The sequence below is a fragment of the Colletotrichum godetiae genome (genome assembly GCF_030913485.1).
Source record: "Colletotrichum godetiae strain CBS 193.32 chromosome Unknown BDP55scaffold_34, whole genome shotgun sequence".
Taxonomy (NCBI): Eukaryota; Fungi; Ascomycota; class Sordariomycetes; order Glomerellales; family Glomerellaceae; genus Colletotrichum; species Colletotrichum godetiae.
The window spans coordinates 171,831-194,055 of NW_026851282.1; the positions used below are offsets into that span (position 1 = coordinate 171,831).

Here is a 22,225-nt window from a genome sequence, read left to right on the forward strand (position 1 = left end):
GATTAAAGAAGAAATGATGCCCCAGAGAGAGACGACCGACCCAGCTGGCTGGCTACCGGTCTGATGTTGTGATGGGATGGGACCTGAGTCTTGACCTCCGGTTGAACCCCCCACCCACGGTGACGAGATGACATGGGTGTAAGACTCAAGACTCAAAAGAGGAACCCATCCACGAGCAAGGGCCCGCGGCTGGTGGGCCACCTGCCGGCCTGTGTTTTGAGTTGTGGTTGCTTGACAGCCATTGACAACGACAACAAACCAAAACAACAACACACAAGAAAAAGCAAAACAAGTAAACATCCTACCCGAACCGGCACACCACCACAACCACCGCCATCATCTCACACAACCACCTCACACCACACACCACGAGACACAACGTTGAGATCGATCCTCCCCGGCAGGTACACTCTTACAGATAACCAGAATGGAAGGGGTCCTCCCCCATGCTGTGTGATCCACGACGCAAGGCCCGTCACAAACATCCATTGCCTGGCTGTTGTTGGGTGATACCGCAGAACACGTCGTTTCAACATGCGCATGCCATGTCTCGAGACAAGACCGAGATGGGCTATTGACTCTCAATGCCCTTGTCCTAGCCAACGTCAGAAAAGTTTAGCTTGCCCAGACGTTCCATTTCATACCCCGCTTCTTCCATCTCTCTACTATGTATCGCTCGCCTCCGTACGAATACCTACTCGGTGGTTGTCAACAGTGGGCGAGATACCTAGATCGAGTGAGGTGAGAGAGAGGCTCAGTCACCCCTCCACCTCATCCCCACCGACGCAATGCCACAGTTCTCCGTAGGTGAAGATGTTTCTGCCCTTCTTCTAGGGAACCACTCTTTCGTTCAGGGTTACTCGTCCAATCAGCATGTCGCCTTTCGAACTGTCGTTTGGGATACACAAATATCCCGTAATGCGTCCTTCACCCCCGCTTACGCCACTGGCAAATCCAGCTGGGGAGGGGGGAGAGGGGTGACAAGACAAGGCAAGGTCAAGACGACGATCTCCTGTGAGGCTCCCCGACTCCGACTTCCCTCCGCCAGCCTACGGTGTCCACTAGCCGAGCCTCAATATGCCGTACAAGTTACGGAGTAGGCACTGTCACCTGCCAGCCATCTTCTGCAAAAAGTAAGATAATGGCAAGCAAAATTCCGGCGGCTGGTTTGTGAAGCACTGAGCACGCACGTTTGCGGCGAAACCTCGTGTCGGTACTCACCCGCACTACTGCCATGTTTTCTTTCTCGAGTACCTACTGTATTCCGCGCAAAAAATGAAAGAAAAACATGCGGGAATACCTACCTCCTAGTTCCGTCTGGCTAGCCAGCAAACCTTCCAAGTTTCGCCCATCCCATCCCGTCATACCGCAAACCCGAACGCCTCATGCGGCACCCATTCGTCAACCGCAACGCACTCACCCATATTCGAAGCGGCGCTTGTCTTAGCGGGCAGGGCTTTCGTCCACTTGGCATTCGGTGCTCTAGCGCAAGTTTTCTGCCCCATCCCAGAGCTTTTTCAGCAAAAGTCGAAAAGGGAGAAGGAGAGGAACTAGAGCCGAATTACGACAATGTGTCCCGCCATTTGCATCTGCAACTCGGCATGGCACAAGAAGGACGTATTCGGGAAAGCTCGCTCCCGGGGACCCCTGTTATCGTGGGATTCGGGAACCGGGGGGGCGATCTGACAAAGCCTTGGCCAAACCCATGTGCTGTCGTGACACAGAATGATCCAAACCGCCTCTTTCCCAATGTTAATACCCAACGTTGACTGAGAGCTTGACGAACAACCTCATGGTCACAAGACATTGATGGAATTATGAATCCGTCAAGGGTCCAAAGCTAGAGTAGAGTAGAGGACCCTTCTCGCCGCGCCTTAAGCTGGACCGGAACGAAAGCTCTAGCAAATGTCCGGTAGTGCGTGGCCGGCTTCGAGCTTTTTTCGAAATAACGAAGCTACCGCATCGCCGGCCTTTGCGGCCGTTCCAACTAGAGCCGGCAATGAAAGAAACACGAAGCGAAGCCGTCTGGTGCCAGATAGACACATTGGCGCTACCCGATGAGGTTAACTTGGTCTTCCAGATGACCTGATTTCGATTGTGTTGCCCATATATTCCAAGGTTTGGGAAGAGAAAAGCAAGGCAAGGAGGGTAATGTTGAGTGTTTTCCCTCGGTTCATCGAACAAGAATCGAGGTAGCTGCGCCATGCAGCACATGGCCGGCCGACTAAGTCCGGAAGCGAATTCGACGAGCAGGAGCTGCCAAGACATTGCTTCGAGGTTTTGCTCCGTCGCTTGGTCGACGCCCAGGCCCGGAGAGATACCAAGTAGGCATATAAGTCGAGAACTTATGATGGGGGTGAGCTTCCGATGGACCGATAAATTCCATCTCACCTGCCTTTGTTCAATCTGAGAAACGTAGGAAAAAGAAAAAAGAAAGAAAAGCATGGTGCAGAATAGCCGCAGACAAGGGGTCCTCGAACCAGTTGGGATCGCCATCCATACAGATGCCAGGCAGAGTCGCGACTTTTCGAAGCTAGCCATGCAACGTGTGCATCGAATCTTGACCAATGGAGGAGGTCGGTAGGTTATGAGAGGATGTTCGATGGCGCTCGGGGCTTCGAACCAGAGGATCCAGCGCACACAAATCCCACACGGACTGTTGCCCTGCTAGTCCATTTAACCGCGTGAAACTTGAAACCATCATAGCCTCTCTTGGTCCGCGGGGTTCGGTACGAGGACGTGGGAATCGGTATGGAGACTAGGAAGGAGGGGAGACTGGGAGGAATCGAGAGGCAATGAGACAAGGCCAAGTTGTGGTCCGGTCTGCCGACGTCCCGATGGTCGCCTGTGCAGACTCCATAGTACGCAGTAGGTGTAAGCCTGCGTCGGAACCTGTCCTTATGCCACTCCCGGGGAAAGCTATGCAGCTAAACGACCAGCTGATGAGTGTGTTCTGCAGGTCCTGCAAGATTCCTGCACGACAAGTCAGAAAAAAACCTGCCATTGAATCTCGTGCATGTACAAGTAGTTCTCTGCATCATCCAAGGACCAAAGGATTCGCCGCAGAGCTACTACGCCCCCTCGTCGACTGGATGTGAGCTTACGAAGATCGAGCTGCCCGCAATCTTTCCCTCCCGCGAACCAAACGGGAAAACATTCTCAACAATGGGACCCCCCTTGGCGCTACCGTTCCGACTCTCCGGGTGCCGTCAAACCAGAAAAAGGCACAGGTTTTGGTGTCGACAGACTACAATGACGAAACCTCGAGGCAGATGCAGAGTCGCCAAAGTGGGACGGAGGTGGATGCTTGATCCATACTTGGAGTCTGAGCAGGGAAGCCTGGCAAAGAGCCTCCAATATAAAAAATAAAAAAGCGCGTGTTCTTGATTTAGCTCCGCCCCAGAGAATTTCCGCAGGGAGTCGAGTAGCCAAAGTCAATTGGATGTGGCCATTCCCAACGCGGAAGATCACCGTTGAAGGAAGTTTGAATCTCGGTATGATTCGCGTGCCATCGTAACCCTCATTGTCAACCTCATCACTGTTCCGTTGCCAGTTGGTAGGGGCGGAAGTCAGATAGATCATAATCTATCATCTCGCAAGCACGAGTACCCCGGTTCAGAAAACAATCAAAGTAGGATAGAAAGGGTGGTAGATGTAGGAACGAAATGCGCGCCAGTGTCATGGAATCAAGGTTTTGTTCCGGGGACCCTCAAAGCAAAGCTCTGTGGTTGCCCGATCTGTCTTGCATGCGACTCTGGGCGGGAACAGGAGCCAATATGTGGTCGCATTGGTAGGGCAAAGGTTTGGAAGGAGCGAGTCCAGTCTTGAGTGTGAGCAGATGTTCCCACTTGACTGCAGCGTCCAACGTGATACGGAACTAGGGGATTGAATCCCACATTGAACTTCGGTTGGTGAGGGTCCACTTTGAGCTGTGAGGAGGAGACAGTGACCGAACCGTGACGGAATGGAATGACGCGGAATTGTACCCGATGCGAGGCCAAGTTCTCTGCCGTGCCCGTAGTCTACGAGGTCGAAGGTTTTCGATGCTGCTGTTGTTGTGCTGCCGCCGCCTTGTCGTTTTCGTTCATTTCAACGTTTGTTTTTTCCCCTTGGAATCTCCATTTCTCATTTCCATCCAAGACACTTATTGCGGCGTTGATGTCCCATTTCGTCCTCGCGTGTCCACCCTGGTGAGAGTTTGCACAGATTGTGCAATAAGCATCGAACATCGGAATAACTTTAACCTGCAACTGGGATCCCCGGACGGATCTCCAGCGCATGGCAGACGTGGTATGGCGTGAGCAGGGCCAAGTTTCTCAACGACATTCAAAACTCTCGTCTCGCATGTTGATAGCTCTTTTTTCCTCTCCTAGTGTCAGAGGCTGATTGGTTGCCATGCAACAAATGAATAGACGATCCTCTGCAGGTCGTCGCGTGCGTACTACTCCGTACAGCTGACGCGATTACATGCAGCTGCGCGAAACATTACTTCGTACACGCTGTTCGTCCATCTCCGCAAGTCGCGTCGATGGCCCAGGGTACCCAGGCCGATGCTCGGTGATCCGCGGCTCCCCATTCGCTGGTGTTGGTTGGGCTAGGCTTTGCGAATGCTTTTCAGCTGGCCAATGTCAAGTTGAGACTTTGGGTTTCATCCATTTTCGGCGATGTAATGTCGGTGACGGTGGTAGCTATAAAAACGTATTCGATAAAGCATTCCGTCTAGAGAGTATCCGTACAGAGCAGAGCGTCGAGGACTGCCGTTCTGCCCGTTTGTCTCAGCCGACTCCACGGTGTCAGGTCAATCGGCGATGGTAGGTATCCATGCTGTCGGGACTTCAAGAGAGAGAGAGACAACAAGCCTGAGTCGATCGTTGAAAGACGTTGGAATACAGAGTATCGTGCCTGCAGATCAGTCGGAAATGTTTGAGAAACAATGTGCGATTCAACCCGGTACCTGCCCTCAACTTGTTATCTGAACCGAGAGTACCTACTTGGTGTAGCCAGCAGGTTTTCACTTCCCCTTCGCACTCGCCCTATTAGCAGTGGTGCGGTCGGGTGGTGTTGCAATACACCCCATTGGTCAGGATGCTGGCTGAGACAGCAGTCTGAAGTCGCTGGACGCTGTCGGGGTGACATAAGCAGGGCAAGTCCAGCAACATCTTCACGGGCCGAGCTTTATCCCGGTCTAGACCTCAAAGCCCGGTCAGGGCACTCGGTTCAAGGTCCACATTTTTGAGGCTCGCCGTGAATATCGCATCTGGATCACAAGTGAACTCGTCATTAGGCAATTGCAATACAATAGCCTGGCAAAGTGACAATATTCTGAGCTTGCTTCCACCTCATTCGTCTCACCTCAAGTCTCCTATTGCAGAGCTATAGCTCTGCATCGCTGACAAATTTGTTGTCGCAAAATTCTTACCATCACCACCACCACAAACTTACAAGTTTTGTGTAGCCACCATGGACGCTGAGATTAGAACTGTCTTGCCGAACATCGACCCGGTGCTCTCCGAGTACTCGGTCGGTTACCTGACCCACGCATCGACGATCTACTCGGACGAGGAGGAACAGTCTGGCGTGTCACCGCTCGCCGAGGCAGCCGCCACCGTCACCGAGTTGTTGCTCTCTGCCTCGGGAAAGCCTGACGCCAAGCTCCAGGAGAAGATCGAGAAACTCGTTGAAAAATGGGTTGAGAGGTACACCGAGTCCAATGGTGGACTGCGAAGCGGTCCGTTGGCCGTCAGACGCCTTGACGAGACTTTCCAAGTCAGCTCTCAGCGGAACATGTCTTCTACCCTGGCCGTATCCACGGGAGCTGTAGATCTTGAGTCTGCGAATGCTCGCAAGGTTGAGTCCAAGGTTGATCGAAAGAAGCTGGAAAAGGCTGAACGCAAGATTGCAGCGAAGCAGCAGAAGAAGACCTTCAAGACGGTCGAGTATGAGGCCTCCAGGTTGCTTGACGAGCCTGAGTCCACTCAGTCATACGAGGAATTCTACATGGCTGTCAATCCTCTCCAAATTGGTGGCTCTGGCGCCAACAAGACCAAGGACATCAAGCTGGACAACATCGATGTCTCCATTGGTGGCCTGCGCATCGTGACCGATACCGACTTGACCCTTTCCTACGGTCACAGGTATGGTCTTGTTGGACACAACGGTGTTGGTAAATCTACGCTTCTGCGTGCTCTGTCTCGCAGAGAACTGCCAATTCCGCCTCACATTACCATTCTTCACGTCGAACAGGAGGTAAGAATGATTGCCGGCCACCTCTAACTTTGGTGTGTACTAATGTCTATGTAGCTTACTGGTGACGATACGCCTGCAATCCAAGCTGTGCTTGATGCCGACGTGTGGCGCAAGGTTCTTCTCAAGGAACAGGCTGTAAGTGATTTGCAGTTGTAATTCCCTGTGGGACATGCCATCAAGCTGACAACCGTATAGGAAATCACTCAGAAGCTTACAGAGATTGAAAGCCAACGTGCGGGCATGGCTGATACTGCAGCCGATGCCGCCAGGCTTGACAAGGAAAGAGAAGCTCAAGATGGCAGGCTCGGTGACATCCAGGGCAAGCTTGCTGAGATGGAGTCCGACAAGGCTGAATCAAGAGCCGCAAGTATCTTGGCTGGTCTCGGTTTCTCGGCAGAGAAACAACAGAATGCCACCAAGACCTTCTCCGGTGGTTGGCGTATGCGTTTGGCATTGGCCAGAGCCCTGTTCTGCGAGCCCGACCTACTGCTTCTCGACGAACCGTCCAACATGTTGGACGTCCCGTCTATTGCTTTCCTGGCCAACTATCTCCAAGGTTATCCTAGCACGGTTCTCGTGGTTTCTCACGACAGAGCCTTCCTGAACGAAATTGCGACGGATATCATTCACCAACACTCACAACGTCTCGACTACTACCGTGGTGCTAACTTCGAGTCCTTCTACGCCACTCGCGAGGAACGCAAGAAGACTGCGAAGAGAGAGTACGAGAACCAAATGGCCCAGAGAGCTCATCTTCAGGCTTTTATCGATAAGTTCCGCTACAATGCTGCAAAGTCCTCGGAAGCCCAGTCACGTATCAAGAAACTCGAAAAGATGCCAGTGCTGGAGGCGCCCGAGACGGAGTACAGCGTGTCATTCAAGTTCCCTGATGTCGAGAAGATGTCGCCTCCTATCATCCAGATGACAGGCGTGACATTCGGCTATACAAAGGAGAATATCTTGCTGCGCAACGTGGATCTCGATGTGCAACTGGACTCTCGTATCGGTATCGTCGGACCCAACGGTGCGGGTAAGACAACCATCCTCAAGTTGTTGATCGGCAAGCTGTCGGCCTCATCCGGTATCATTTCGCAAAACCCCCGTCTGCGCGTCGGTTTCTTTGCCCAACACCACGTTGATGCTCTAGATCTGACCATGAGCGCTGTTGGCTTCATGGCCAAGGAGTACCCCGGCCGGACGGACGAAGAGTACCGTAGACAATTGGGTGCCTTTGGTATCACGGGTACGACAGGTCTGCAGAAGATGGTGGTGCTTTCTGGTGGTCAAAAGTCGCGTGTGGCGTTTGCTTGCCTTGCGTTGACTAACCCGCACATTTTGGTTCTTGACGAGCCTTCTAACCATCTCGATATCGAGGCAATGGACGCGCTCGCTACAGCCTTGCAGGAGTTCCAGGGTGGTGTTCTGATGGTTTCTCACGACGTCACCATGTTGCAGACAGTATGCACCTCCCTCTGGGTGTGTGACGGAGGTACTGTTGAGAAATTCCCCGGTGACGTCCAGGCCTACAAGAAGAGAATTGCAGCCCAGGCTGATGCGGCTGGCGTTGTCAAGTCTCATTAAGGGGATATATCGTGGCAGTCATAGTTTACATAGTTACAACTATTCCGATAAAAATGGGGACATGCTGCGGTCATCGGTCATCGATTTTCCCGGTGCTGATTGAACTTTGTGAACTTTTATGAAGTTGATCTGCGTTTGATGGCTCTCAGGCACACCGTTAGCTCATTTGGCAGCAATGGAGCCCCCTTGCAAATGTTGAGCTCCACTAGCAATTTAGCATTTTCGGTCAGCGCTTGGGGTCAGTGCCGAGCAATGTCATTCGTGTTGGCTGCTGTGTTTGACATTGGCTTTCGGTATGGCTGCCCGGTGCCGGTGCCGCACCTGCTCCGATTGCGAGAGAGTCCGTGGTTCCCCGAGCCCATCACCTTTGTCTGTACTTCATGCCTTAAATGCCCGGGCTTCTTATGGAGTGGTTGGCACCCGTGGCACCTTATCTAGACGTGTCGTTGGATGTTTGGATGCCTCAGCAGATAGTCGGTCACCCCGGGTCTCGGATCGGAGAGACAGAGGAGACGAAATACAGGGGACTTTGGAGTACGTACCTGACCTAGTCGTGCTGTCTGCCAATCTGCTGTCACCTCAACTCATTCAACCCCACTTCCAATTGGTCTTTGGGCGGGGCACTGGGGCCACTAGGGCGGCCACTTGGAGAGACTTGGGCGGCGTGGGCGGGTGCCTTGCACTGGTCTTTCCCCAATCGGGGTCGTGCACGGGCCTTGATTAGCACCACCACAGTAAACAAGCGAGCTGCACCCCTTCCCTTTGGCCTGTCGCTGGCCTGTCGCTGGCCTGTCGCTGGCCTGTCTTCTGGGCGTCCACCGAGCCGTGGCGGTGAACAAAATCACATCCACCCGCAAACAAAAATCAACAACCTCCTCCCCTACCTGACCACACCTTACCTCGCCCAATCCTCCACAACAACCCTTCGCCTTGAAGCTTCGCCTAGCTCTCGAGCACCTCTCTTCAACCTCTTCATCGTACATTGTCGGCCCAGTTAGCTTCAGAGCTTTCCATCATCCAAAATGCGTGAGATTGTAAGTCGCTCTCTCCCATCACAACAATTCTGCGACGCGTCCCGACGGCCACTATTTCGGGGTAGCCCCTGAGCGTACCCCGCCGATATTCCCACCCAAACGATGTTCGCCAAAGACAGCCGGACTTGCATCTCCAACGCTTTCAGTATGGAAAACATCCCGCTGACCATTGATTGTTTTCTCGCAACAGGTTCACCTTCAGACCGGCCAGTGCGTAAGTATCTCCTGATCTCGACCCAACAAGCCAGAGTGCGGGGCTAACTTCTTTGAACAGGGTAACCAGATTGGTGCTGCCTTCTGGTGCGTAGCCAACCGCCATCGACGCGGCGATTTCGACATTTGACACGATCTCATACTGACCTCGACACAGGCAAAACATCTCTGGCGAGCACGGTCTCGACAGCAATGGCGTGTATGTCTCTTGTCCTCCAGTGCAGCTACCTCGTGGACCCAGCAGCTAATCATACCACAGGTACAATGGCACTTCCGAGCTCCAGCTCGAGCGCATGAGCGTCTACTTCAACGAAGTTTGTTATCCTAGTCCTCCAGTGTGCAGGCAATCCTATTGACGAAAGCTGACCTTCTCACCCAACCAGGCCTCCGGCAACAAGTACGTTCCCCGCGCCGTCCTCGTCGACTTGGAGCCCGGTACCATGGACGCCGTCCGTGCTGGTCCCTTTGGCCAGCTTTTCCGCCCCGACAACTTCGTGTTTGGCCAGTCCGGTGCCGGCAACAACTGGGCCAAGGGTCACTACACCGAGGGAGCTGAGCTCGTCGACCAGGTTCTCGATGTCGTCCGTCGCGAGGCTGAGGGCTGCGACTGCCTCCAGGGCTTCCAGATCACGCACTCTCTCGGTGGTGGTACCGGTGCCGGTATGGGTACTCTGTTGATCTCCAAGATCCGCGAGGAGTTCCCCGACCGCATGATGGCCACCTTCTCCGTCGTCCCCTCCCCCAAGGTTTCCGACACCGTTGTCGAGCCCTACAACGCCACCCTCTCCGTCCACCAGCTGGTCGAGAACTCCGACGAGACCTTCTGCATTGACAACGAGGCTCTCTACGACATCTGCATGCGTACCCTCAAGCTCTCCAACCCCTCTTACGGCGACCTGAACCACCTCGTCTCCGCCGTCATGTCCGGTGTCACCACCTGCCTGCGTTTCCCTGGTCAGCTGAACTCTGACCTGCGCAAGCTGGCCGTCAACATGGTTCCTTTCCCCCGCCTCCACTTCTTCATGGTCGGCTTCGCTCCCCTGACCAGCCGTGGCGCCCATTCCTTCCGCGCCGTCAGCGTTCCCGAGCTCACCCAGCAGATGTTCGACCCCAAGAACATGATGGCTGCCTCTGACTTCCGCAACGGTCGTTACCTGACCTGCTCCGCCATCTTGTAAGTGCAATTCGATGACTTTTGGAATGCGAACACATACTAACTTGTTTGTTTCTAGCCGTGGTAAGGTCGCCATGAAGGATGTCGAGGACCAGATGCGCAACGTCCAGAACAAGAACTCGTCCTACTTCGTCGAGTGGATTCCCAACAACGTCCAGACCGCCCTTTGCTCCATTCCTCCCCGCGGCCTCAAGATGTCCTCCACCTTTGTCGGTAACTCTACCGCCATCCAGGAGCTCTTCAAGCGTGTCGGTGAGCAGTTCACTGCCATGTTCCGTCGCAAGGCTTTCTTGCATTGGTACACTGGTGAGGGTATGGATGAGATGGAGTTCACTGAGGCTGAGTCCAACATGAACGATCTCGTCTCCGAGTACCAGCAATACCAGGATGCTGGTGTTGACGAGGAGGAGGAGGAGTACGAGGAGGAGGTCCCTCTTGAGGAGGAGGTTTAAGCGCAGTCCGATTGCACTGTCACTATGACCTGAACTCACGCCAACCCACCTGTGGTGGCATTTCGCTTCGCGATTCTGGCTCCTTGCCGGAAAATGGGCTTCTAGATATACCTCTCTTAGTAGTTCGCCTGACGTATCAAATGAGTACGAAGAATCAGAGATTACTCTGTACAAATTATTGGCACAAACAACATAATTATTCAAATACCATCTCTTGTGACACTTGCCAATTATACTGCCCGAATTTTGAAAATCGTTGGTCGGTGAGCTTGAGCTACCGGCACCTCACCTTGCATTCCAGCTGAAATAACCTTGGCTACACTTGCTGTCCTCCCGGGGCTAAGCAGGGGCCAATCGGAAGGATCCAGATTGTGGATCACGTATGGCTGACTAAGACGTGGAAAAGTTGCTGAGGGTCCCCAATTCCATCTGTCGAGCAGCACATGAGCCAGCGCGCCATTGGGAGGTGTGAAGCTTGCCATTCATTGACGAACGAAACAATGCTGGCCTCCAGAACGGCATTGAGGCGGGCGTTTGCCGCCTCGCCGGCCACGACGATACCAGCAGCTTTCCTCGCACCAGCAGCAGCTCTGCAACACCAGCAGCAGCAGCCTCGCCAGTTCTCCTCGACGCCGACACGAAACTCCAAGCTCGGGCGGACACCGGTCTCGATCCCGCCCGGCGTCAAGCTCGCTATCAGCGAGCCGAAGCTGAAGAAGGATCCGACGAGTTATCTGAAGATTTACAAGAGAACGGTCACTGTTACGGGACCTCTGGGTTCGTTGCCCTTTTTGCGCGGCCCCCTTTTGTCTGAGAAGGAGGGAGAGAGAGACAGAGCTTTATGGTTGGGAAAGGGGGTATAGAGAAAAAAAAAAGCTAATATTGGTGTGCTTGTTTTGCCATAGGTGAATTGGACCTCGAGATTCCGCCTTTTCTGAAGATCGATTACGATGTCGAGGGTAGCACGGCGGTTCTGAGCGTGGAGGACTCGAATATCAAGGAGCAGAGCGAGATGTGGGGTGGGTTTATCTTTACCTTTTTGCTGTTCTTCTCGTCTTTCTCCTGTCCTCTCCCTTTTTCGAAGGAAGCCTCGAGCTTGTCAACTCGCCCGAGTCCTTCCAATCAACCAAACATCCTCGCTAACCCCTTCTTCCTCCCCTAGGCACGACATGGGCCTACCTCCAACGCTACATAATGGGCGTCTCCGAAGGCCACACAGCCATCCTCCGCCTGGTGGGCATCGGCTACCGCGCCTCCGTCGAGCAGCGAGGCCGCCTCGAAGAGTTCCCCGGCCAAAAGTTCCTCTGCCTGAAGCTCGGCTTCACGCACCCGGTCGAGATGGGGATCCCGCGTGGCGTCAAGGTCACGGCGGCGAGCCCGACGCGTATCTTGTTGGAGAGCATTGACCGCGAGGAGATGATGAGCTTCGCTGGGCGGGTGCGCAAGTGGAGGCCGCCGGAACCGTACAAGGGCAAGGGCGTGTTTATTGATGATCAGACGATTAAGTTGAAGCAGAAGAAGATCAAATAGACGATGCGCGCCGCGTGGACGGACGATTGGTGGAGTATGGGGATGGTTGTGGCACTTCTTTTGGCCCTGTTTGTTGATGGCAGAGCTTTGGGAGGGCTGTGTATAGCTGTATATCACTGTACGGGGAAGGAAGAAGGAAAAAAGACAAACATTGTACACTATTTATTCTGCTGGTCTCTTCAAGACAGCCAAAGAAAAATCGCGAAATCGAAAACTCCCAAAAATTCTTTCATATTTTTTTCTACTGTTATTCTTTTTCTGGCGCTTTTGATTTAGCTAGATTTTGAGCTCAACACCTCCTGGACAACCTTCAACACCTCGCCGTGCACGGCAGCCGGCGCGGCAATGACGCCCTTGTTGTTGGCGAGCGTCCGTCCGACGGCGAAGTCCAACCTGTTGCCCTGGATATCCGTCACCTGGCCGCCGGCCTCGCGCACAATGAGGTCGCCCGCGGCATGGTCCCAAATCTTTTCCTGGTACGTCGCTTTGACGGGCAGGCGGAGGTAGATGTCGCCCGCGCCGCGGGCGATGGAGCCGTACTTGCTCTGGCTGTCCATGCGGACGCTGGGCTTGGTGATGCCGAGCTTGGCAGCGATCTGGGCCTGGTCGTCGTGCGCGCTGTGGCCGGCCTCGACGCTCTCGCAAAAGGTGGCGGCGGAGAGGTCGGTAACGGGCTTCATTGAGATGGAGCCGCCGTCGGAGGCGATGGCGCCGGTGCGGAGGGGTCGCGAGGTGGCGCCCTGGCCGAGGACGGCGGAGAGGATGACGCCGTAGCCCGTGTCGTCGTTTGCGTTGGAGCCAATGTCGGCGGCGAGGGGCGCCTTGTCGTCGACGGGGAGGTTGGGGCAGCCGAGGACGCCGACTTTGACGTCGCCATCGACCATGAGGGCCAGGCAGACGGCGTATTGCCCTCCGCGGAGGAAGCCCTTTGTGCCGTCAATGGGGTCAATGGCCCAGATGCGGCCGGCGGCGCCGCCCTTGCTGTTTCCTTGGTCGATGATGTCCATCATGCTCTCGGCGGAGGCGATGCCGCCGCCGAGGGAGGCTTCCGCGGCGGCGTCGTCTAGCTTGGTCGTCTTGACGAGGTCAAAGATCTGGTCGCGGAGGTTGGGTTCGGAGCGAAGCTGAGCGGCCTCTTCTTCGGCGACGATCTCGTCGTCGGGGAAGTGGTGGCGGAGGGCGGCGATGATGAGGGCCTGGGCGCCAAAGTCGCCGATGGTGACGGGGGACTTGTCGTTCTTGTCGACGGTGCCCTTTGCCTTTTCGTGGAAGACGCGCTTGGTGAGGATGGAGGCGCGCTGGACGGCCAGCTGGGCTACCTCGAGCTCCTTTGCGTAAGTTGACATGGCGGAAGACTTCTTAAAGGATGTGGACGAGGAAGAGAAGAGGGTCGTGGTCGTGGTCGTGGTGAGAGGGAAGAAGTGGTTCGAGAGGAGGGAGAGCCGGGGGAGAGCTCGTAGAGATAGAATAGCCAGGGTCACGACGAGAACGGAGGAGATGAGGAAGGGCACGAAAGAGAGACGAGAGGTGGGTTCCGGTCTCGTTTTGTTGTTTCCGCTTGATAGTCGGACCTTGGAGGGCATGGAACGTCTAAACGTAGTACGTACAAGAGGAGGAGGTCAAAGGGGGTTTGTGTGGATGCGCAATGTGGATATGGACAGTGGAGGAGGGGGAAAGTTGTGTCCAAGAGACAAAGCTCCTTGGATCCTGGCTCGCTCTCTGGCTCCAGCATGTGTTTAACATGGCGGCTGTTGCGTCATGGGATGGGCCATTGTGGACGCACAAACGAGTCAATTCGCTGGACAGACCAACTTTGCGCAGTAGTAGGTATCCGTAGAGCTAAGGTATCGATCGCTTTTTAACGCTCCTCCACTTAATCCTTTCTGTGGATAAGGTACCTACGAGAAGCAGAGAAAAATCAGACTTGGAGAACAAGATGCTGGGGTGTGGTGGTAAGCATTTGCTGCAACTCGGGAGCTTTGAATTGCTCCGTCAAGGAGGGGTCGAGAGTCAAGACCCCTCCATCCGTGCTTGTTCCCGGTGCCGGCGCCGGGCCATGGGACCGATAGCCGCTCGATTCATGCTGCTGTGCTGCAAGTTCCTCCATACTTACAGCCTATATTTGTAAGTACGGAGGAACCTTAGCACTAACAGCTCAGGTTATGTAATTCGAGCTGCAGGCGGCATCCATCCAAGGGTACCTGGTGCGTGCTGTATTCAAGTGCCTGAGGTGACAGGAGATTTCAAGGCAAGAACCTGCCCGAAAGTCTGAGGTGCAGCAGGGCCCGCCAAGGACGCGGGATCCACCCGCTGAGCGCACCGGGAGAACTCCAGAGAAAGGAGGACCCCCGGCCTCGGATTTCGATGTTCTCAATTGTAAAGCTTCAATCCGAAAATTCCCATCGCATCGTCACGACCACGACGACGACGACCACCACCACCACCACATCCTCCGCCGCTGCTCCCAACTATCTGGGTCTCACATCTCAGAACCGAACAGAACGCAATCAATCAAACAGCCAAAATGACGACCGTCCCTCATCTCCGCTCCCTCTACCGCTCCCTCCTGCGCGAGCTCCCGCCCCGTCCCGTCCTCGCCCGCGAGCGCTCGGCAATCCACAACCGCCTGCGTACCAGTTTCGCCCCCGCCGCCACGACAGCCACAGCAGACGCAACGCGCGCCGAGGCCGACGCCGCAGTGGCCGAGCAATTCGCCGCCTACCTCCGCGCCCAGCGCACCTACGTCACCCTCGTCGAGCGCTACAACCCGGGCATGAACATGGACGAGGAGGAACGCGTGCGCTTGACGGCGCGGAGGGTCGGTATGGATCTGCCAAAGGAGTTTAGCGACCGGTTGAACAACAACTGAAGCACGAATGGTTGACGGTGGGTGTGTATGGGCTTGTCGGATGTTTTCGAGCTTTTCCGCGAGGGAACTACAGACTGGAGATGGGGTCCAAAGACTGAGCTCATTTGTTTGCTCCGAGAGAATTCCCGACTGGCCGCCGATTGGAATCGAGGGGAGTATTATCGAATCAAGGAAGACCCCTTGATGAGGACACAAAAGCACAAGATCGTGGCGACGGCACACGGGGTGACACACCAAGCCTTTCCACCATTGGAAGAATGGCCATGTGCCGTATTTGTAAATGTAACATAACGGGCGTTTGGGTGGGAAAGTGTTGTATGACAAATACCGCTGTATAAAGGGGACACAATCACCAGAGGGGACAGATATCAAACACTACGAATCACTTTGAAATATTTGAAAGCCCTCATGCCGTTCAATATCATGTCTTCGTGCCATGTCTAGCTAGTTCCCGGGTCGCAAAACCCCCCTAGAGTTTCTTGGAAAAGTATATACAAGAAGTGTAAACAAGAGTCGTCATACGCAAAGGGGTATCAACGTCTTCGTCGCCGTGAAGATATAAAGAAGAAATCATGTCCCACTATCTTCCCTCTCCACTGTCTGTCCTTCTCTCGTCTATTGCAAAAAAAGCTTCTTTTTAGACGCTGCCGACACCGCCCTCCTCCAGAGTCTCATCCCACCCTCCCGTCTCGAGCAGATACTCACCCAACATCTGCTTCACATTCTTGATATTCTCGCCCAGCGCACTCGTCCACTGGTCCTGCACGACACGCACCTTTTCCTTCAAGTCGTCCGTCAGCATACGACCTTCCTCCTCGCGAAGACGGTGTGCGCGCGCTTCCCGCTCCTCGGCGCTAAACTCCCTGCCCCGCCCATCGTCCATCTCGTTCTGCACCACCTTGGCTTTCGCGTGCGTGACAGCTTCCTTCACCTCGTGAAGCAGACACAAGAGGTTCGTCTGCGACTCAATGAACTGGTACGTGCTCTTCTCCGTGTGCAGCAGCAGACTAAAGAGGTACTGCAGCGGATGCCGGCGATACGACGGGTTCTCGTCATACTCATCCGACGGGATCTGAATGTGCAGCACCTCAGGGTCAGCCGGCGTGATTTTGTCGAGCAGCCGGCACAGAGGCGGTGCAATATCCCAAAACGCAGAGAGCTGCACCTCGACGCCGCGCATGACGTTGCGCTCCATGACGGCCTGGAACTCTTGCGTGCGCGCAAACACCTCGTGCGTGAACGCCAGCTGCCGCTTCGCGGCGTCCTCGGCGAAGAAGGCGACGGCGTTTTGGAGCTTTTCCTCGTTGCCGGCCAGGCGGTAGGGCGTGAGGACGACGTCGCGGTAGCGGTTGTTGCGGTCGGTGAGGACGTCAAAGATGGCGCGGTGCAGCATCTCCCGCGCCTCAAAGATCCATTTGAGCAGCGTTAGCTTCTCGAGAAGCTCGGGCTTGTCGTCGCCTTCTTCCTGGGGCATGTCGGCGGCGCTGGCGACGTCGTCAAAGAGGCCGCCCGCCAGCTTGTCGAAGAGGGTCGTTGCCTGGGCGATGCGCCCGGTGATGAGGTCGTTTAGGGGCATGACGACCTGGCTTTGGAACTGCTCGAACTCTGTCTTGCCCAGCTCTTTGAGTTTATCCTTTTCGGCTGCTACCGAGTCTTGTTCGATGGCTGATGCATCGGCGAACGTCATGTTGCCGACGTCAATTTCTTGCTGTAAGTTGGAGCGCACAGCACGTCGCCTCTCGGTGGAGGCTTTTGCGGCTTCTTCACGCTTCTTTGCGCTGGTGACTTGGAATCTTTCTTTTGTAGTTTCAATCTCGGACAGGTCGCTGATCTGACGAACTGCCACTCTAGTCTCGGTCAATTCTGGGTGGTTGTTGTTTACGGCTGGGTGGTGACGAGGGTACGGCGGCGGGAGAGTGACCAGTCGAGAGACGTCCAGGTGGGCTGGATTCGGCGTCGTCGGCGAAGCTGAGGACCCCAGAGATTCCGATGAGTACCGGAGTGGCTGCGGCGTGACCACGGGCTCATTCAGGTCATGCCAACCTGTCTTCTCGGGCGGATACTCGCCCGAAGATCTCGGGTTGCTAGGGCCTGCTTGCGGGCTATCCTCCCATTGCAAGGCTTCGTGAGCCTCCTTTGGCACGCCCATATACTTGGACTCTCTCTTGGACCTTTCGACAAATTTCCCTCCTGCCCCTGACGAGTCTGCCTCCCACCATCTACTGGCAGGCCGGCCCCGGGAGTCCCCATCATCGTGATTGTCACTCACGCTGAGACTCAATATCGGAGACAGCGATGGCATGTAGTTGGAAGAGTAGTTTGGGTTGTTTGCCGAAGGTACAATGGGCGAGCCCGGAACGTTCGCAGACGTAGGAGCGGAACTAGATTCCCCGGGCGTCTCGCGATAGACCGAGTTCATCGATCCGCGATGGGATCGTGTAGGTTCAGATGACTGGGGTGTCCACTCAGCCTGGGAAGTTGTCGACTCACGCCGCGTGACCATGGGGCGGAAGAGATCCCTGGTCAAGTCAAAGATCTCGGAGCCCATTGCGCCGATGGCAGATGAATATCTTTCGCGCCTGATCCTGGACTCGTTCACGATGAAGTCTGCAAACATGCGAACCCGCTCGGCGTCGGTTGCCGCAGTGGACTCTTGGGTAGCGAATGCCTGGAATCGCTCAATCGTTTCGCAGCAAAACTGATCCGCGGTCTGCGTAATGACAATATGCTTTGTGGACAAGATGGACGCGGACGAAGGGCCGTCCGCAGGCGTCATGGAGCTGAATCTTGTCTGAGAGCTCGATGCTGATCGGGTTTGTGGCGGCGGCGTTGGCAGCGCCTTTGGCAAGACGCTTGGTGATCCATCCATCATGGGTGTGCCCTTTGACGGATGAGGTGAGAACGGCGGCGTTGCCGCTTCAATTCGGGTTCGTGAAGACGACGAAGCAGGCGCCCGCGGCGTAGTCGAATGCTCGTCGGTCCGGGGCGTGTCGTTGGATGTCCGCCCCCCGCTTCTTGGTCCCGATCTGTTGATCGTCAACCTGCGAGACAGTGTATTTTCATTCGGAACAACAATGTCGTTGAGCTGAACTGGGTTGATGGTCCCGTCTATGGAGTTATGCGGTCTGGTCCGACTCTCGGCACGGCGCTGAACGATGGTCTTGTCGTGGCGGACTGCTCTCGCCCGACTCAGACTGCCACCAGAGCTCAACGCGCCGGAATTGCTCGACTCTCCGGTCTGTGCAGAGCTCGCAGCACTAGCAGTATCGATGGTCAATCTTGGAGAGTGTCTCCGGTGTGAAGAGCTACTGGGTTCCTCGGGTTGATCAACCCAGTCTGCAGGAGTCGGAGGTACTGGCCCAAGGGCCGCAACGCCAGTTGGCGGAGGACGCCTTGTTGGCGGAGAAGCCACAGGCGTAGTCGTTCTCGGCCCGCTCTGCACGCTCTGTGATCGAGACGAAGCTGGTGGTGGGACTGGAGGTGGCGGCGGGAGGGGCATTCCCGGTTCCCATCTTGACTGAGACGCCGAACGTGAGCGGGCTGAGGTTGGTGTCTCGACTGCACTGGCGGAAGCCGCTCTTCGAGCACCGGGCGGACCGTGAGATGAGTTTGGATCGTTGTGGTGTGGCATTGGATGCGGGATCTGAATCTGAAGAGGTGTTGGCCCTGGCAACGGCATAGGCGGCATCGGCTCCGGAGGGCTTGATTCTTGGGGCTCTCTGCTCCGTCTCAAGGAATGAAAACCGAAGCGCCTTTCGCGTGAGCTTGTCCGACCTCCGGTCCCCGGCGGGGGAGGAAACGATGTATTCGTCGAAGGCTCTGGGGACGGTCTGTGAAGATTCGTCGGAGGAATACGTGCTGCCGATGTATTGGCCGCTGGTGAAGACTCGAAAAAACCGCTTTGTGGTCGCTGGCTTCGTGGTGGACTATAAGGAGGCGGAGGCAATGGTGATCCTTCAAGAAACTAATCAGCAAGGCCGGTCAGGGTCAATGTGACTTTTGGATAGTACATACCTTGCTCAGGAAACTGATGGGATTGATGAGACCTTTCGGATCCAGCAGCAGGTGAAGCTATCCATTCTTGTGGGTTGTAAGGTTGTATTGCGCTTGCCGGCGTGTGAGCAGCTGAGTGTAAGTGCGATGAGGACACGGCTGACAGCGGCGTGTGAGCCTGGTTGTGGTATGCACCCAGAGACTGAGTTAACAGCGGATTGAGACCCTGGCGCAACCGGGTTGGATCGCGAGGATTGTTCATTGTAAGCCAGACGGCAACACGCTGAGTTGAGCAACTCCGGCGACGTCAGAAGCTTGATAAGAGTTGTGGACTCGGAATGACACCGGAGTCGGCTCGAGGAGACGAGGACGACTTAGACCCTCACTGGAGTTGAGGATACCTCAGCCAGCAACTTGCCGACCTCTTCACAAATCTTCCACTCTTTACCAGCCCATTCAACTTGACTGACGGAAAGACAATCTCATGTCGCGGAGCACACCGCACAACCGAGAGGACGGACAGGCAGCCGGCAGTAAGGTCGTGTCACACCTAGAATGGGGGAGGGCGCGGCTGAAGCGAAAAGTGAACAAAAGTTTGGGTGGGAGGACGCAGAAGATAAAAGAGACGCTCATGTCTAGGCCGGGTCTGCTGCAATGTGGTCAACCTCCTGCATGAGAGGTACATACATCCCACCCCACGTACAGGAGGGTACCGGGGTTGCTGGCTCGCTCTTGGCTCACGCTTGATCGCCCGCCGACAGAACTGCACCCCTGTGGCACCCCTACTCTTGGGTGGCCGAGATTCAAGACATTGGGGTGAGAGGGAGGAGGGGCATGGAGAACAGCGGGCTCTCGGGAGCACGAGAGGAAACGACAAGAATAGCAGTCGGATCCCGGAGCAAAAGCGCAATGGTGGATCTCGAAGCCGGGACTAAAAGGCAGTTGATGCTCAGCGCTGAGTTGTTGCAACTTGCAGTAAACATAGTAACTAGCTCGTTTCCCGACTTTGCTGCAGAGCACATATGTACCTCATAGCGGGAACAGATACATGACAGGGTATTGAGCTAATTCGAAGTGGGTGTCAAGGAATGGGTACGTTGGTCCATCCGCGAGGGGCAGCACTTGCTTGCTTGCGGCATGGGGGTTTGAAAGCGAGCCGGACAGCAAAGTGCGGAAAGACCAGCAACATCCCATGTGGCTGTCGCGACTGCATGACAGGCCTGCAGATGCCGACAAAGCTAAGGTGCTACTATCCGCGTTGCTGTTGTCTCGTCTCGGGTCCGCCGTTGCAGTTAAATCTCTGGCTTTCTTCTCCTTCTTGTGAATGATGAAATAGCGTGGTAATGCTACGACGACCACCGGCCAAGACGGCATGCTAGAAAGTAGGGAGGCATGAACCTCAGAGTCAGGGTCGCAGTACTGAGTATTATCGAACCGACATAGCTAGCGGACCTTATCACAGTATACCTACCTTAGCAATACTTTGAACAACCAACGAGAAGAAGCGAGCATGGAACATAGCATACGCAAAGGCTCGTAGCGACCTGCCACGGCCCAACAAGAGGAAAGATGAGTGAGCATCGCGCCAGGGTCTGGTCCAAAGTGGCCTGTCATTTTGATGGAGCCAAGAGAAGAGACTCGTGGAGACGTTGGTAGGCGGCCGTAACAATTGGTTGATTTTCTGGTGGGAGGTCAATCTATTCTTGGAACCATCCTTAGACCCTGGCTAGCGAAAGAGACATCTGGGGTTGTGATTGGTTGATGGCGCTGTGAAAAGAACGTGGAGGTGATTGTCGGCGCTTAAAATGCTCTTCGATTTGCTCGACAGTCTGAAAGCCCTCTGTGAATTCGTTGCTCTCCCGGCCCTACTTCCTCTCCGCGGCCGCCGTCCGCCCGATAAAGCTGGACGAGTGATTCGGTTGTTGGCTAGCAGCCTTGAAGGGAGACAGGCATTAGCGTTGAGCAAGCTTGGGTCCTAGTCAGAAGCCAGACCTCGGGGATCTTTCTCACCGACTTGTTGCTTGTTTGGAATTTTGGCCGTCTTTGGAGTTTATATCGGGTGGCTGGGCCGTGTCCTGTAAGTTGTAACTGAACAGGGTTGAGGTACTAGATAGCTTCCACGTGAATGAAGAAACCTCCTGTGGGTACGTGAAGCTGCGGGGTTGGATGCAAAGAACAGGCATGGAAGTTCTAAATATTGCTCAATCCTGTTTGCTAGGAATGATTTGGCTTTGCTGAGTGCCCGAGAGCTGGGAATGGAGCTCATCGATACCGTCAAACGTTTCCTTGACTGCACGACCTTGAAGAGTGCATCGAGCATCTGGTAGGTATCTCATTACTGTGCAACGAGGCAACTTGGCAAGCATCGGCACTGCGGCAATCAGCCAGTCGAGCAGGTTTCATCCGTTAAGATCCCGTCCTTAGGCCTCTTCACGGTAACATCGTGTGAATGCAATGGTCAGAACGTAATCACTCAATGGCATTGCAGACTGCAGATAACCCTGCCCCAGAGAGCACGGAAATAGTAGGCCAAGAGCGGACGATGGCCGCGCGGGAGCGACCACATCCGGCTTCCAGAAGACGGCCTGGAAGGCACTCAGTTTGCATATTGGCCTGCAAGCCAGCCGTTTCATCTGACATGGTTTGACGTGAATAGATAGCAAGTGGTGTTTGCATCTTTGTGAGCTGGACTTGCTTGCAGCCATAGGTATCGTGGACGAGGTCTCATCGAATCGATGTTCTCTTTTGCTGCTCGAAGTTCGGCTAGAGACCAAAGGATGAAAGAAAAGGCATGTGGACGACTCGCATTCGGATTGATAGAAGGCATTTTTGACAAATGGTTTGCCTGATGAGCCGACATCTGCAGTTCCATGCACAGGCTCCAAGATATCTCGATTCTCGCCTAACTCATTCAGGGATCTGGTCCAACTTGAGGAGAAAAGAAGAAAGCTGCAGTGGCGACGCAGTTTGCACACTGCCCTGAAACTCTGACCAGCTTGAGACAAGGAAAAAGAGTTGAGTAATCCGAGCCGAGCTTGTAGGCCCGTCTATCCGTGGATCTTGTGGTACACAAAATGGATTTGGACGAACGATGAACATGTGCAACTTCGCAAGAATGTTGAGCAGGCAGCTT

General features: G+C 54.9%; 6 protein-coding genes across 6 annotated transcripts; 4 read left to right on the forward strand and 2 right to left on the reverse strand.

Moving 5' to 3' along the window:
• The first annotated feature begins 5,138 nt into the window (after positions 1–5,138).
• BDP55DRAFT_235626 (ABC transporter) lies at positions 5,139–7,901 on the forward strand. Its single transcript, XM_060566179.1, has 3 exons — positions 5,139–6,246; positions 6,301–6,381; positions 6,442–7,901. Exons 1-3 carry the CDS (start codon positions 5,461–5,463, stop codon positions 7,825–7,827), a joined length of 2,253 nt encoding a protein of 750 aa, XP_060426948.1. The 5' UTR covers positions 5,139–5,460; the 3' UTR covers positions 7,828–7,901.
• Positions 7,902–8,682: 781 nt separating this feature from the next.
• Positions 8,683–10,957, forward strand: BDP55DRAFT_671473 (beta-tubulin). The gene is made up of 7 exons (XM_060575459.1): positions 8,683–8,861; positions 9,052–9,075; positions 9,136–9,161; positions 9,232–9,273; positions 9,334–9,388; positions 9,458–10,248; positions 10,307–10,957. Exons 1-7 carry the CDS (start codon positions 8,850–8,852, stop codon positions 10,698–10,700), a joined length of 1,344 nt encoding a protein of 447 aa, XP_060426949.1. The 5' UTR covers positions 8,683–8,849; the 3' UTR covers positions 10,701–10,957.
• Positions 10,958–11,143: 186 nt separating this feature from the next.
• Positions 11,144–12,450, forward strand: BDP55DRAFT_671476 (ribosomal protein L6, alpha-beta domain-containing protein; the record flags this gene model as incomplete). The annotated part of the gene is made up of 3 exons (XM_060575460.1): positions 11,144–11,477; positions 11,606–11,719; positions 11,863–12,450. 3 exons carry the CDS (start codon positions 11,144–11,146, stop codon positions 12,228–12,230), a joined length of 816 nt encoding a protein of 271 aa, XP_060426950.1. The 3' UTR covers positions 12,231–12,450.
• Positions 12,451–12,502: 52 nt separating this feature from the next.
• BDP55DRAFT_557465 (3',5'-bisphosphate nucleotidase) lies at positions 12,503–13,576 on the reverse strand (the record flags this gene model as incomplete). Its single annotated transcript, XM_060569698.1, has 1 exon — positions 12,503–13,576. The coding sequence occupies one exon, from the start codon at positions 13,574–13,576 to the stop codon at positions 12,503–12,505; it is 1,074 nt and encodes a 357-aa protein (XP_060426951.1).
• A 910-nt stretch (positions 13,577–14,486) lies between these two features.
• Positions 14,487–15,507, forward strand: BDP55DRAFT_671480 (uncharacterized protein). The gene has a single exon (XM_060575461.1). It carries the CDS (start codon positions 14,755–14,757, stop codon positions 15,097–15,099), a length of 345 nt encoding a protein of 114 aa, XP_060426952.1. The 5' UTR covers positions 14,487–14,754; the 3' UTR covers positions 15,100–15,507.
• A 229-nt stretch (positions 15,508–15,736) lies between these two features.
• BDP55DRAFT_695741 (uncharacterized protein) lies at positions 15,737–19,354 on the reverse strand (the record flags this gene model as incomplete). Its single annotated transcript, XM_060577501.1, has 2 exons — positions 15,737–19,053; positions 19,114–19,354. 2 exons carry the CDS (start codon positions 19,352–19,354, stop codon positions 15,737–15,739), a joined length of 3,558 nt encoding a protein of 1,185 aa, XP_060426953.1.
• Positions 19,355–22,225: the final 2,871 nt, after the last annotated feature.